General features: G+C 42.9%; 1 protein-coding gene across 1 annotated transcript in view; it reads right to left on the bottom strand.

Moving 5' to 3' along the window:
- SLC9A9 (solute carrier family 9 member A9) overlaps window positions 1-14,786 on the bottom strand; it is a 657,846-nt gene that overhangs the window by 343,460 nt on the left and 299,600 nt on the right. Inside the window, exon 7 of the mRNA XM_005888754.2 lies at window positions 4,395-4,533. Within this exon, the coding sequence (XP_005888816.2) occupies window positions 4,395-4,533 (139 nt within the window). The remainder of the gene's footprint in view (window positions 1-4,394; window positions 4,534-14,786) is intronic.

Here is a 14,786-nt window from a genome sequence, read left to right as displayed (position 1 = left end):
TTTGTTCAGTGATGGGGAAGCTGCCCAGGCTCTCTTTGCATAAGTAGGATAGAGGAAAATGTGTATTATTTCTAAGTCAAGCAAGATGCCCTTTGACAGGCAATTGTTCATTTTGGCCAAGATGACACTTGGCCAATCATCTATAAATTGCAAATAGAACAAAGGCACAGTGATTTAAGCTTTGCAGAGAATGGGCTATGGGGAGATGATTAGGAGTATGTGATGGATGGTAAAGGGCTACAACTGCAGTTGTATCCACCATTAGGCAGAAAATGCCCTGACAGACAAGGAAATGTTACATTGCAATTTTATGTTTCTGGAAAAAAATCTAAGAGAGATTCCATCTTAAGAGATGTTTAGCAGCCAGGCAGGGGAGCAAAAAGCATGACCTCTGGAGTTCAAGATCTGGGTTTGAGTCCTGGCTTTGCCAGTCACTGGCTGTATGATTTCTGACCAGTATGATAACCTCTCTGAGCCTTATTTGTATCCAAGGTGAACTGGCATAAGAATAATACCGATCCCCACAGTGTGAAGAGTAACATGAGATGACATTATTAAAAATGTTTTGTAAAGTCTTAGAAAGCACACAATACCAGGATTATATCGTGGTTGGGAGCATGACCTCTAAAAGGCAACTCTACCTGGGCTCATATTCATTGTATCAGCTTAGACGTGTACCTTGGCCACACTGTGCTTTGGTTCCCATATCTGAAAATGGGCATAAGTAGTACAATCTACCTTCTAGGTATATAGAAGAGTGCCTGGCATGTGACAATGGATGTGTAAGTTTTTCAATTAGTGTAATTTAAGTGAATCTGTTTTGTGAAACCTCTTTTCTGGAAAGAGATTCAGTAAGGATATGGAAGCAATTTTTTATCAGGAGGAGCACCCCTTTCCCCAGATCTGATCCAATGTCAGGGCAGACTTCCAGTCTCCAGGAATATTTTCCCTTCTCTTATCAAAATCTGTTCACTTATGTGTTCATACATTTCCTGCACATCAGGCAGAGAAACGTTCCAATCTCAGCTCTTCTGCTTCATGCCATCCCTGGGGATGAAAGCCTGGGTTTAAGTCCTGGCCCTAAAATATCCTAGCTGTGTTGCCTTGGACAAGTTGTCTAAAATTATGCATCAGTTTCTTCAGCTGAAAATTGAGAGAATAATAGTATCTCCTTGCCAGGATTCTTATAAAAACTCTCTGAGATAATCTATGCAAAATATAAAAGATAATGGGTGGCACTTGGTAAGGTTCTCAACATATATAAGATGATATTAATATCATGCCCATTATGACTGACATGTGTGACTCAGAGTGAGCTATGAATACTTAATCTCCTTATGTATAAAGCAGGAATAATAATAATATGTCTTATAGGGTAAATTCAAATGAGGAGATATATATAAAGACACATGCTAGACATTCACAAAATGTTGTGATCATTACTATTGTTCAGTCGCTAAGTTCTGTCTCACTCCCTGCAACCCCATGGACTGCAGCATGCCAAGCTTCCCTGTCCTTTACTATCTCCCGAAGTTTGCTCAGACTCATGTCCATTGAGTTGGTGATGCCATCTAACCTTCTCACTATTATTCAGTTCAGTTCAGTTGCTCAGTCGTGTCTGACCCTTTGCGACCGCATGGACTGCAGCACACCAGGCTTCCCTATCCATCACCAACTCCCAGAGCTTGCTCAAACTCATGTGTATCAAGTCGGTGATGCCATCAAACCATCTCATCCTTTCATCCCCTTCTTCTCCTGCCTTCAGTCTTTCCCAGCATCAGGGTCTTTTCCAATGAGTCAGTTCGTTGCATCAGGTGGCCAAAGTATTGGAGCTTAAACTTCAGCATCAGTTCTTCCAATGAATATTCAGGACTGATTTCCTTTAGGATTGACTGGTTTGATCTCCTTGCAGCCCAAGGGACTCTCAAGAGTCTTCTCCAACACCACAGTTCAAAAGCATCAATTCTTTGGCGCTCAGCCTACTTTATGGTCCAGCTCTCAAATCCATTATGAGTACTGGAAAAACCATAGTTTGACTAGATGGATCTTTGTTGGCAAAGTAATGTCTCCTTTTTTGCTGTCTAGGTTGGTAATAGCTTTTCTTCCAAGGAGCAAGCACTTTTTAATTTCATGGCTGCAGTCACCATCTGCAGTGATTTTGGAGCCCAAAAAAAGAAAGACTGACACTGTTTCCACTGTTTCCCCATCTATTTCCCATGAAGTCATGGGACCAGATGCCATGATCTTTGTTTTTTGAATGCTGAGTTTTAAGCCAGCTTTTTCACTCTCCTCTTTCACTTTCATCAAGAGGCTCTTTAGTTCTTCATTATCATAACTATCATCATTACTATTTCTCTACACCAAACAACATGTAACCTCCATTGTAATTCCCCTTAATGATTATGGGGAGTAGTGATCAAGAGTGTGGTCTGGGCATGGTCTGTCTCTTGGTTTCATTCCCTGGGTTTGCCCTTGGGTCTACTTCCTAGTTGCATGACCTTGGGCTTATGCTTTCTAAGCTTTTTTTTTTTCCAGGAAAAACAGCATCTGTGTGATATGACCATTGTGAAGATTAAATGAGGTATTACATGTAAAACAAGTAGGAGGTGATACGTCAGGAGGCCTGACATATCACCAGTACTGGGTAGGTTGTTAATCATTGCTTTTTTGTTGGAAATCAATCCTACATATTCTGACTTATTTTTGTCAATGGAGTTGACATTCTCCAGGGTTTCCAGGACAAAACTTTGGGGTGGTCTTTTGATTTTCTCCTCTTGTTTATCTCATAGAACCAACCAATCACTGAGTCCTAGAGGGTCTTCTACATTGACCTCCTTTCTGACTTTCTCCTACAGGTCATGATCACAGTTCTCTTTGATTTCAATCTTCCTCTTCTCATTCATTCTTCATACCAGTTCCTTATTTATGTTTTAAACACAAGACCTTCAGTGTGTCATGATCCTTGGAGAAAACTTGAATCGCATATTGTAGACTATAGAGAGATGCTCAGGCTCCTTTGAGTGGCACTCCAAGGTACTCCACAAGCTGACTCCTTCACACTTGTGTCTGCTCATTTTGCACTGCGCACCAGCCTGAGCTCTAAGGTCCTCCCTGGGACAACTGCTCTAGGTCATGTCAGTGCCGCCCACCCCTGACCTTTGTGAATGCTGATCTTCTCGTGAACTACCTATGTGGTCTTTTCCTGCATCTTACCTATCTTTCAGGTCAAGCCTAAGTCCCCCCCACCCTCCCCGCACGTAAATCCTGCTTTTCAGGTTATTTTCCAGAATCATCAGATTGGCCAAGAGTCTGTTGGACTTTTCCAGACACGGTGGCCTCATCCTTATATTTTTATAACCTTAATAAGGTGGCTGCAGCTTTAGTACTCACTTTCTATCCAACTCTTTCTGTAGAGTTTGTCTTTCCAAGCCTGTCATTAGTTGAAGGCAGGGTCCATGTTTTATTCATATTCTGACTTACCTGAGAAAGCTTTAGTAGAACCTAGCCTTTTAGCAGTTGCTCAGTGAACTGTTGGGTCAGTCCTCATGGAAAAAGAGTCCAACATTTTGCTTTCCTTGCCTTGATCCCTGATCTCTCTTCCACCGTTCTCCTTTAGTCCTTCCCTTTCCCCCCAAGATCTCTAATCCTTTGCCCTGCTTCCTCTCTCTGAACTCTGTTAAGCCCACATACTTGACATTAGCCTTCTGGTTCCTCCTAGAATCTGACTTTTTTGTCCCATGTAACTGCTGTGAGTGAGGAGACCACCAGACAAGCTTCTTTCCCTGACTCAAGTTCTCTAGGAACTCTACCCATCCTCCCACCTCTGTGCTGAAAAAGAGGGAGTGGGATGACACAATTGCCTGGATATGGCAAGCATCATTTCTAAGTTGCTTGCTGTTCTTCGTTCATAAAATAGCTATGGATACTCGTTTAAACCCACAGTGATTCTTGATTTAGCCAACCTTCTGAACTAGCGATTGATACGAGTTTACAAAGGATGCAGAAAATACTTACTATGTCACTCTTGAGTCAATCCTGTTTTATTCTTGGCTTTGGATATTCACTTCTTCTTCTTGATCTTAATATAGCCAAGCCTGATATCCCCCTGGCCACCTGTTTTCTTAGGTGGGAATTTTTTAAGACTGTTGGTATCCTGGGATCAGACAGTATGAGCAGTGCTAGAATTGGCCTTGGGCAGGAAAAGGGCCTGGGCCCGTCTTCCACTGGCATGAGCCTGTGCTTCAGAATCAAGATGGCCCCAGTGGTGCTGTACTACACTTCAGCAAGACCATCTAGCCATTTCGTGGTCTGGAGTTCGTTAGTCCTCAGAAACATCCCAAGGATGTTGCCTGCTCTTAACAGTCCCCAGCTTCCCACACACAGACAAAGGATATCAATGCTGTGACAACAGCATATGCAGACCCCATGGCAAACGAGCCGGCGAAGATCCCCAGGAAATTCCCCACGGACTGGAAAAATGCTGCAGCATCAAATGTGTTTGGATTCTCCTTGGGACTGTAAATGGATATAGAACTGAAAAGAGAAGAGGGTGAAGGTTAGTCAGGGACTCCTATCTCATGGCCCAAACACCAGAAGTCAGAATTTAGCAGCCAATTTTGGGAAAGACACCTTCTCCTATGAGGTTAGGTGCCGGATGGAAGCATTCAGTGGCAACAGATGAGGACAAGGAGAGGAGAGAAGGCAGAAAGCTTTCCCCTTCCTTACAGCCCAATCCCCTGGTATCCATATATTGTTGCCAGTCAGTAAACATTTTTATATTGGAAGGGTCGTAAAGAATATTGTTTCTGAGCAAACTAGGCATTAAAACATGGTAGGTATGTATGGAATCTGCTGAGGAGATAGATAACTGTGAATTATTTAGTGGCCATATGTCTTCGTGCTGTTATATATTCACAAATGTTCCTGATAAAAAGTGCACTTTTATGGCCTGTGCACAAATGGGCGATACAAATCACAGCGTGCACAAAATATTCTGCCGTGATCTTGTCATAAACCACAAAGCATTGCTCCTCTCCAGTGTAACCCTTCAGAAACAGAGCCCAGACGACATTCAGAGCATCACAGGATTAACCTCTGGGGAGAGACAAAAACCCTCATTTTCCCACCGAAACAAATGGCAGCAGCTGCCTGAGGTCATCTTTTATGCCCCGATTCTGGGGGCTGACAACAGATTTATATCCACAGAGAAAAATCAATCCACCAATAGGTGGTTTGTTCACTGAAATATTTTTGAAGACGTCATATTTGCTGTTTTTTTCAGCCAGGGCCTCAAACCCTACAGTGTTGATGTAAAGGACAAGGTGTGACCTATTTTAGGAAACATGAGCTCCATCTTGTAGCATTAACATGACAGATGTGCTAGACCCAGTAGTGTTGGGGAGACTAATAAAGTCCCTTTTCAGGTTGTTTTTTTTTTTTTAAATACACGTGCTTTAAAACTAATCAGACAAAATCAAGAGTTTCTCAGCAGCTTCTGGAAAGAACTTAGTAGCCCTGTAGAGAGCAAAGAGGATACCAGACACACTGACTTGAGATTAGACAGGTGTTTACAGAGATGTAACTGAATCTTTTATGGCTTGGACAATTAAAGTATCTTAACTCTCTGACCTGACTTTTTGTGTCTGGAGACTGAGAGAGTTAAGAGAGAGCAGGGAGAGTGGATTCCAATTCTCCTCCAGGAAAATGTGTGGCATAAAAAAGGTAGTTTTAAATGTTTCTAGTTTTTCCCTGGATGTCTTTAAACCCCAAAGTAGGCCAAACACTTCTGCTTTGATCACGTAATTGGATAAGGAAGATAAATGCGGATCTCAAATGGAGCCCTGAAATGTATGCGAGAAAGGGATTGCCTTTGAAGTGTTTTTCTTTTTGTAAAGTGTTGTGCTTTGCAGGAAAAAAGGAAACGCAAACCCACATTTGGGTCCTTTGTGGCTGACAGTCCTGGGAAAGAGTATAAAACCCAGGGCCATTCTGAAATTCAGTGCCCACAGCTGTGTGTGTGTGAGTTGATCTGAACATATTTCTTCATTTCAATGAAGAAATGATAGTGACGAGAAAACATTTCAGTTGCAGTCTGCCTTTGAAACACAGGTTTTTGCACAGTCACACTCTTTTGTAAATAATTCTATTAATTCCTAAGGTTGCTTCCAGCAAATCTGATCCTTAGAACAAGCATCTCTTCACCCCCATCTCTACCTTCACACTCCCCAGAAGAGTTTTGTTTGTCCTGATGCTTCCCCAGTTTGAAGCAGCACCATCACATCTTTTGGCCATATTCTGTATGATTATTTATGTAATGTTTGTTTTTAAACTAACTCATTTTTATTCAAATGCAAAACCGAAGTGTTAGTTGCTCAGTCATGTCTGACTTTTGCAATCTCATGGATTATAGCCTGCCATGCTGCTCTGTCCATGGGATTTCCCAGGCAAGAATACTGGCGTGGGTTGCCATTCCCAGTGCCATTCCCACTGGAGTGGTAGCAAAGACAAGGAGTCAGAGAATTGAGGGTGGAATCCCAGGTGGCTCAGATCGTAAAGAATCTGCCCATCAATACAGGAGATGCAGGTTCGATCCCTGGGTCTGGAAGATCCCCTGGAGGAGGAAACGGCAGCCCACTCCAGTCTTCTTGCCTGGGAAATCACATGGGCAGAGGAGCCTGCTGGGCTACACAGTACATGGGGTTGCAAAAGAAACAAAATGTGACTAAACAACAAGAAAGGTAGAAGCATAGAGTTATGTCAGGAGACTGAGAGCACGTGTATGAGCCCCGGTGGAGGGTAAAGGCAGGTAGATGGCATCACTCAAAACTTTAAACCCCACGTTAAGAATATACAAAAAGCCCTCACATTTACATAATGCTTAGTCCTCTTATGCCTGCCTTATAACTGTGTTTGATCTGATAGCATCTCTGCCAGGTAATTAGGGCACGTATATTTATCTTTCCTCCCCTTGCCTTTTTAAAAATAAAATACAGCAACTAAGAGTCAGGGAAATAAAGATCACTAAGTTCCAAATGTAGATTTCTTCTTTCTACCTTGAAAAAGTGATTTGTTAGAAGGAAAACCTAAACCCGCGTCAGCATAGTTGAGTGAGTGTGGCTGTGATGTAAGGCAATTGGAGTTCAGGTACCAGAGCCTTACATTTCATGCCCGGATGGGACATGAGCAGCGCCCTCACAAATGCAGGCAGAGTGCAGAACATGCTGGATGTTGTGTGGGGCAACAGCACCCCCTCTCCCATTCTATGAGCAAACAAGAGACAGGGCTTCTCCTGGCAACCTGCTTTCGTGTCTGGCTTCTGCTCCAGCACTTAAGCTTTGCGGGATCTGGTCTGGGTCTTGTTCTTTGTATGCCCAGGACACAGGCCCATGGCAGACTATACAAAGTCTGAGGAAATGAGGGCAGGCTGACTGGAAGTCAGAGGGGAAAAAGGAAGAAATGCAGGAAGGGAGGAGTCTTGCCAAAATGAGTCATCTTTAAAATAAATCATCATCTACAGATTTTTATTAGGCAGTGACGATATGTAGATATAATGAAAATAGTCAAGGACAGGGAAGCCTGGCATGCTGCAGCCCATGGGGTTGCAGAGTCGGACATGACTGAGCGACTGAACAGCAACAATATGTTGTCCTGTTGTGGTTACTTTTAAGGTCACCAATTCAAGCCTGAAGGGGACACTTGAGATTCTTAACTTGAGCTTCAAAGATCTGATCCTTCTTGGCTGTATGGCCTCGGGTGAGTTACTTCATCACTCAGGTTCTGTTTCAAAGTCTATAAAATGGACATAGTAGTACTTGTGCTCCAGAAATGTGTAAGGATATGAAGTATATTTAAACACCTATATATATATGGACTTCCCCAGGGTGCCCAGTGGGTAGGACTCTGAACTTCCACTGCAGGGGGCACAGGTTCGATCTCTGGTCAGGGAACTAAGATCCCACATGCTACAAGACCAAATAAATAAATGAGATGGAAAAAAACCCCAAAACTCTTATATATGTGTCTTATAGGTTGTAGGGCCATTCATTGAGTGCTGATAATGTGCACAAAAAATAAGACTCTCAAAGAATGCTGCCCATCATCATCACCACCACCATAATTGCATCATCATTATGCTAAGACCTTCCACAGGCTCACAGTGACAGACAGCAGAGTGCTCAGGCTGAACCAGGCCTTGGTTCCAGGCATGGGCTGATGGGGTGCGGCTCCCCTCCCAGCACACTGTGCTGCAGAGGACCTAGTTGCTTCTGCATGGGAACGGAAGGGTCTCCAGGGAGGAAATGGCCATAGAAGTGATGCTAGTTGGTTTTGTGTGGAGCTCTTGGCTCCATGGATGAAGGAAGAAAGGAGCATCCTCAGCAGCCTGGACAACGATGTGCCCCAGGACAAGGACAGGCCAGTACACCGAGCTTGAGACACATCTCCCCAGGTTTCACGGGGGACAATCTGCAGGCAAAACTCTCTGGCTTCTGGTGAGGGATGAAGCCAAGAAAGAAGGGGCCTTATAGCCCAGGGATGTTGAATTTCTTCTGACTGCCTGGATTTTAGGAAATTATTCCTCCAGTCTTGACACCCTGGCAAAGGAGGCATCTTTCTGGGCTCCAGTTTTCAGCTGCAACACAAAGCCTCTAGATTATGCAGCAGCAGCTACAGAGGGTGTTTTCAGAAACAACCAAGAGTTTGGGTAGCATGTGTAGTTTTCCAACCTCAACCTGACAGAGGAAGGATGATCACGTTCCAGCCAGCCCTACTGCTGGTTTCAGCACTTTGGACTTAAAAAGTAAATCCCTCCTCCCGTGCACCAAGGGAGCCGTTTGAACAATTAGTGGGGGCAAATATCAGACTGGGAAGAGGTGGGGAAGAAGAACTGGATTTTGTGGTGCTTGCTCTATGGGACACCTCTCTGAAGATGCACTGTTTATAGCATAATCTGGTGAAGGTAGATCTGTGATATGCAGATTTCTGGAAAAGAATATTTGAGTTGGATACAACCAATATCCTTGAAAATAACATGACCAGAACTACACAGTGGTGTTTAAATATTCATCTTATAAATTGGAAATAAGGCCAGGTTATTGATTCATTCTGTTCAGGAACAGATTATTCAGCAAAAACTAGTTTGATGATCGTGTATTGCATCCAGTCTCAGAAATAAATGTACGTATCTTTTATTCAAAATTTTTGAAATGGATGAAATAGCCTACATTTCTTTGAAGAGAGCAACATGAATAAGGATCACAGTGCTCACTGTATCATTTAAGGTTCACAGACACGACTGAAACTCCAGTGTTCTCAACAGCCCATCTTTTCATCTTTCCGACGTTCCTACAGGGAACCCCCTGGCAGCTTAGGTAGCGTTAAGAGCATAGTACCTGAATCTGAGATCTGAGTGAGAATCTTAGCTCTGCCACTTACTGGCTGTGTGACCTTGACCAAATTACTTAGACTATATGCCCTTCAGTTTCCTATGATGATGATTAAAAATGATAATAAAATGATGGTAATAATAAATATACCTATCACATAAGGTTGCTATGAGAATTCAATCAATTAATGTTTATAAAGCATTTGAAATGGTACCTGGTACAAAGTCAAAACTAGATAAGCATTTCTTAGGTAAGTCATCCTTCTTCAAATAACCCTTCCTCCTCCTCCTTTTACTCTGTCCTCTTCCTCCTTTTTCTCCTTTTGCTTCTTCTTGTCCTTCTTCATTGTCTGTTCTTTCCCTCTGTCTCTTTCTATTGAACTGAGAGATTGGTTTAGTTCTAAAAGAAGTAACCCAAACTAGATGTCCAATCAGTACTACCTCAAGCAAATTAGAACTGAGATGCCATTAACTGTCTCACACTGACTAGTCCCTGGTCTAGAATCTCTGGGTATCAGGTATCATTTGATCTTACAAATCGTTTTGTATATAATGGAATGTGGTGTATGTTCTCAATAAATGCCGCTGATGAGGAAGAAGGAGAAAGAGGTACGGAGGAGAAGAAAGAAGAAGAAGAGGAAGCAGGGGGAAAAGTGTTGCAATCATGCTGAGAGTGACGATGAGATCATATATGAACAGCAGTCTGTAAATGGAACCACTCTCCCTGCTGCCAATGGCCCCTTCCAAAATGCTGTGCATCTCCCCACTCTGGATCCTATTGAGTCATCTCTCCTGATTCTTACAATCTTTTCAGGACCATCCAGTCTCCATCACCACTCCCTCCTGTTACTCTGCACTGCTACTGCTACATTATTTTCCCCATAATTACTCACAGACACTACTCAACAACCTCCAGCTCCCGGGCAGCCATTCTTTCATAAAGACGCTGTCCCTCTGATTGGCCCTCCCAGCTCCCACAAGCCACTCATGGTCCTGAGTGCCTGATTGGAACAATTGACTTCTGTGTCTCCCAGTTCAGTCTCACTTCTCCTGTTAACATGAATCAATACCACTTTAAAATTTTAAAAGGAAAGTTTTAAGCAAATAGATTGCATTCCTTTTAGAATTTCTATGAATGTCATCAAGAAAAAAATGGGAAGATGATTACCATAGCCAAAGATATACCAAAGGCACTTCCATTTTCTCTGCCAAATCTTTAATCCCTAACAGAAAATATTTAAACCACTGTCCCAAGTTTATTACAGAGTTCTTGATTAGTTGGGACATATATAGGAATTTTTTTCCTAATCACTGCTTCCCATTGTACTGTATGGAATCCTTCTTTGTGCTGGATATATAGTTCTATTAATGATGTCTTGGTCAAATTCCATTATTCAATTCTTTTCAGTTATCTAAACTTAGTGCTGTCTAGCTTCAAACCTAAATCTTCAAAGCAAGATTCTTCTCCCTGCAGAATATTCTAAAGCAGAGAGCAGGATGATTTGAAAGGGAGGAGACATGTCCCTTTACTCCCACTTGGGCACCAGCGCCCCCTAGTGTCAGAGACATGGAGGAAGGACAGGGAGCCAAGCTGTCCACCTTTTGCTTGGCCACCATGGACAGGGTCCCTGATCTCACTCTTGTTCCTGCTTGGTCCCTTTCTTGGAGGTCCCTACTTTCACAGTGACACCTCCATTTTATTAAGAATCCCGTCCCGCCCCGCCAGGGGCCACTCAATTTTCCTTCTGCCCCGCCAGTTATACACATTCCCAGCCCTTTTCTATGGCTTGGATTAGGGGCCACTTGGACAGATCAGTGGCTTTCACCTTTCTCTTGATCTGTAGTCCTCTTATTTGGGGCAGCACTGAACTCCCTCCAGGGACCATGGACCACTGCTCTGGGTGGGCTCACCTTGCCCACTCCCCAGACACAACAAACCAGGGAGCCGTGCTGACACAGAGGGTTCCAGCTGATTCCTTCAGCAATCTGTAGGCCAGTCCCTGTGTTCTGCATCTCTACTCCAAGAAGCCACACCCAAGAACTCCCTTCCCTGCTCTGTTTTGAGAGGGCCTCAGGCTCTCTGCAGCTTCCTCCGCTGGGGATAAGCTGGAAGTCTTCTTCTTGCAGGCAGCCCTCGTCTGTTTGGGTGATTCTAATGGGGTCCCTTCCACTTGACTTAGGGGAGTGGAAGCTCCCTCATGGGGAGGGATAACAGCTTCACACCTCAAACACTGCCCTCTCTCCAAGGAGGCCCCCTTTCATACAGTTTTTTGAGACCAAGAAGATGGGTTAGGAATTGGAGGAAACAAGGCCAATTCTTTGCCAGTGAAGCCTGTTGGGAGGTACGTGTTTCTTACTGCTGGGGAGCCCTGCTGCTTCTTTTAGAATGGATGCATTTAGCTACTTGTGTTTTCAGTTCTGCTCCTTACACCCAGTTTGGAAAACAGGAAAAAGCCCATAGGCTGACACATTTTGTGACCTTTATTCTGGGTGTTTCTAGTTTCTTTTCTCCCCAGCTATCTAGAGTTGCCTGTTATTATGCTCTGAAGGATACATTTTAAGGAGAACTACAACACAGAGGGGTGATGGAAATTTGTAAAAAGTGCTCTGTTTGGTTGGCCCTGAGTGTCACAGGTAAGAAGCAGCGTAGAAGAAAAACTAATTACAGTGCTATTTTGCGTTTAAAATTTTTATCGTCCCCCTAAAAAGAAACAAGTGGATCCTTATCTATTATTTATCTTTTAATAACTGTACCAACCTGCCCTTTCTCAAGAAGTTGCTTAATTATGAATAAGGAATTGATTTTTATGGGGCCAAGAATTGTGTGTACACATCAGAATTCATCCTGGCATCTGCTCACCCATTATTCTGGCTTATGTTCTGCCAAAGGCCTCTGAAGCTCTGTCAAGAGAACCTGCTGTAAAACATAATGACTTCAGGAATTGGGGGCATTCCAGGCACCCTGGGAGGTTAGAAGAGCTGCCTCTTAATAATAAGAGGTTCTGGCCAGAAGTGTGCTGAGCTTGAGTTAGAACTAGGGTTTTACCTTCCCCAGGGCTAAAGACCCTGTAGGGCAAAGAGCTGTGTTTGGGGAGGCACATTAATTAACTCTTTCAGCTTCTAAGGGATTGTTTGGTTCATGACTGCTGACTAAGAATCCAAATTCACTCCAAAGAGTGATTTTCCAAATCCTCGACGAATACCATTTTGATATCTGGCACAACAGAAAAAAAGACAAAGAGAACTCTGTGGGAAGTATGAGTTAGTATATCATGGCTGCCCTCAGAATAATACAATCTCAGACTGAATTAGCAGATTCCTCCCACCAACAAATATTTCTTGAGTACCTACTACATGCAGACTTTGTTCTAGACACTAAAGATACAGCAAGAAATACAGCAAAGCTTCTGACCTCATGTTCCTGACATTCAAGGGAAGAAAATAACATAATAAATAGCTAAGCAAATAGATATTTGACTTAAGGACAGAGACAGAAAAGAGAAGGAAGCAGCATGAAGGCATGGAAGAGATAGTGATGAGGGTGCTGGTTTAGTTAGGGTGGTCAGGAAAGTCTTCTCTGAAAAGCACTATTGAATGGAGTCCTATATGAGGATGATGGGAGGGGTTTCTAGTCCCGGAAGCAGAGGCGGTATGGCTAGAGGGAAATGGGCCGGGGAAGGGTGGTAGGAGACAGGCTGAGATGGGGCTGGGACCAGGTCTTATGGAAGCTTCCAGGACATTGTTAGGACTTAGATTTTCCTCTAACGGTGAAAGGGCATCTAATGGAGGGTTCAGGGTAGGGGAGCATGTTATAGAGCATTCCGGGTGAAGGCTGCGTTCGTAGGAGTAGAGGAAGCTGGACAGGAGTGGGCATGACCTCGCTGTACTCTCCCACGGCTGCAGCAGACCAGGCCTTTCTTCATTGGACTGGATACCACCATCTGAACGAAACCTGAAAAACCACAGCAGATCACAGGGGGAAGAGTAGGATGGTGGGGAAGAGGATGTAAGGAAGGAGAAGAGTTTAAATGATAGATGCATTTAGCAGAAACAGGTACAGTGAGCTGGCCTCATTCTTTATGTTTCCAGAAGGAAAGATAAAGTCTACAAGTAAAGCATCAGAGGGAGAAGGATTTCAGCTTTATATTCTATTTCAGAAATTTCCTAACTCTTAGATCTGATGGAAAATGAAATGGGATCTTTAAAAGGTAAGTTCTCTGTCACTGGAGATGCTTAAACACAGAATGAAACCATTACCTGTCAGGGTGCTATGGAGAATATTCATACACTAGACTGTTGGATAACATGGCCTTGAGGAACTTCCCGCCCCCAGAATTAATGACTCTCTATTTTCAGCATTTTCCAGAACTCTCAGGTGAGGGATAGGGGACTTGGTTTTCTGTGCTACCCAGATCCTGCCACTGAAAATGGCTGAGCAAGGGGCATTCAGCAAGCAAGGGGCAGTAAGTGGAGATGCAAGGAAGACGCTGATGATTTAGGTTGGAGCCAGGTTGATCATGACATCAAGAACAGTTACAAATTTCAGCAGGGAATAAAGTCTTTGACAGATTCCTAAGTGGCTCTGGTCCATTAAGTTCCAACTCTAAAGTGACAAAGAGAGCTCTGAGCTTAAAATTGGTTAAAAGGGAAGAAGAGTAAAACGAGGTTTGTTATGAATTATATGTGCATTTTCTTTGAAAGGAGATCTTAAATTACTTTGCAATTTAGCCTGAAAAGTCTTGTCAGAATTGAATTAGTCTGCAGGCTTTGAGAAATTTTTTCTTATACCTAATATTGGGAGGAAAGTGAATTTGAGATAGTCTTAAAGATAAAAGTCACTTGCAAATACTCTTCTTATTTCATTTTCTTTCTTCCTTTACTAAAGCAGAAACAAGAATTTGAATCCCACTACTGTGAGCCTATTTAAAAAGAGAGAGAGAGAGAGAGGGACTAATTCTCATGATCTGATGTGAACTTCAACCCGTTTCCAACTTTTAGTTGCTTTAATCCTCACTAATGAAACCTTAGCTCCAAAGAGTACTCTGATGTGTGAAACTTATAGTCATAATAGATAGAAAAAGATGGAAAAGTAGGTTAATAGTCACTAAAGATGGAAAGCTAGTTAAAATTAAAATATAATGATTAATATGCACAAGAAAGACCAAATATTAATCCCCAAGGCTGAAATGGAGAAGGGGGTCAGGTATTCCAACCTTGACTGAGCACTCAAAATGCTTATTATTCCCTGCTTTTTTTTTCCACCATGGAGCATTCACTACGTGTCAAGTGCTGGTTAAACATTTTAATAAACATTATCTCATTTAACACTCACTGTGACTCCCTGAAGTTGGTGCTATTTTGATTTGCATTTTATAGATGAGGAAACTATGGCTTAGAGAAATTG

Source organism: Bos mutus, chromosome 1 (genome assembly GCF_027580195.1).
Source record: "Bos mutus isolate GX-2022 chromosome 1, NWIPB_WYAK_1.1, whole genome shotgun sequence".
In the NCBI taxonomy this organism is placed as follows: Eukaryota; Metazoa; Chordata; class Mammalia; order Artiodactyla; family Bovidae; genus Bos; species Bos mutus.
The sequence above is the reverse complement of the archived record's forward strand: the minus strand, read 5'-3'. Positions and strand labels throughout refer to the sequence as shown.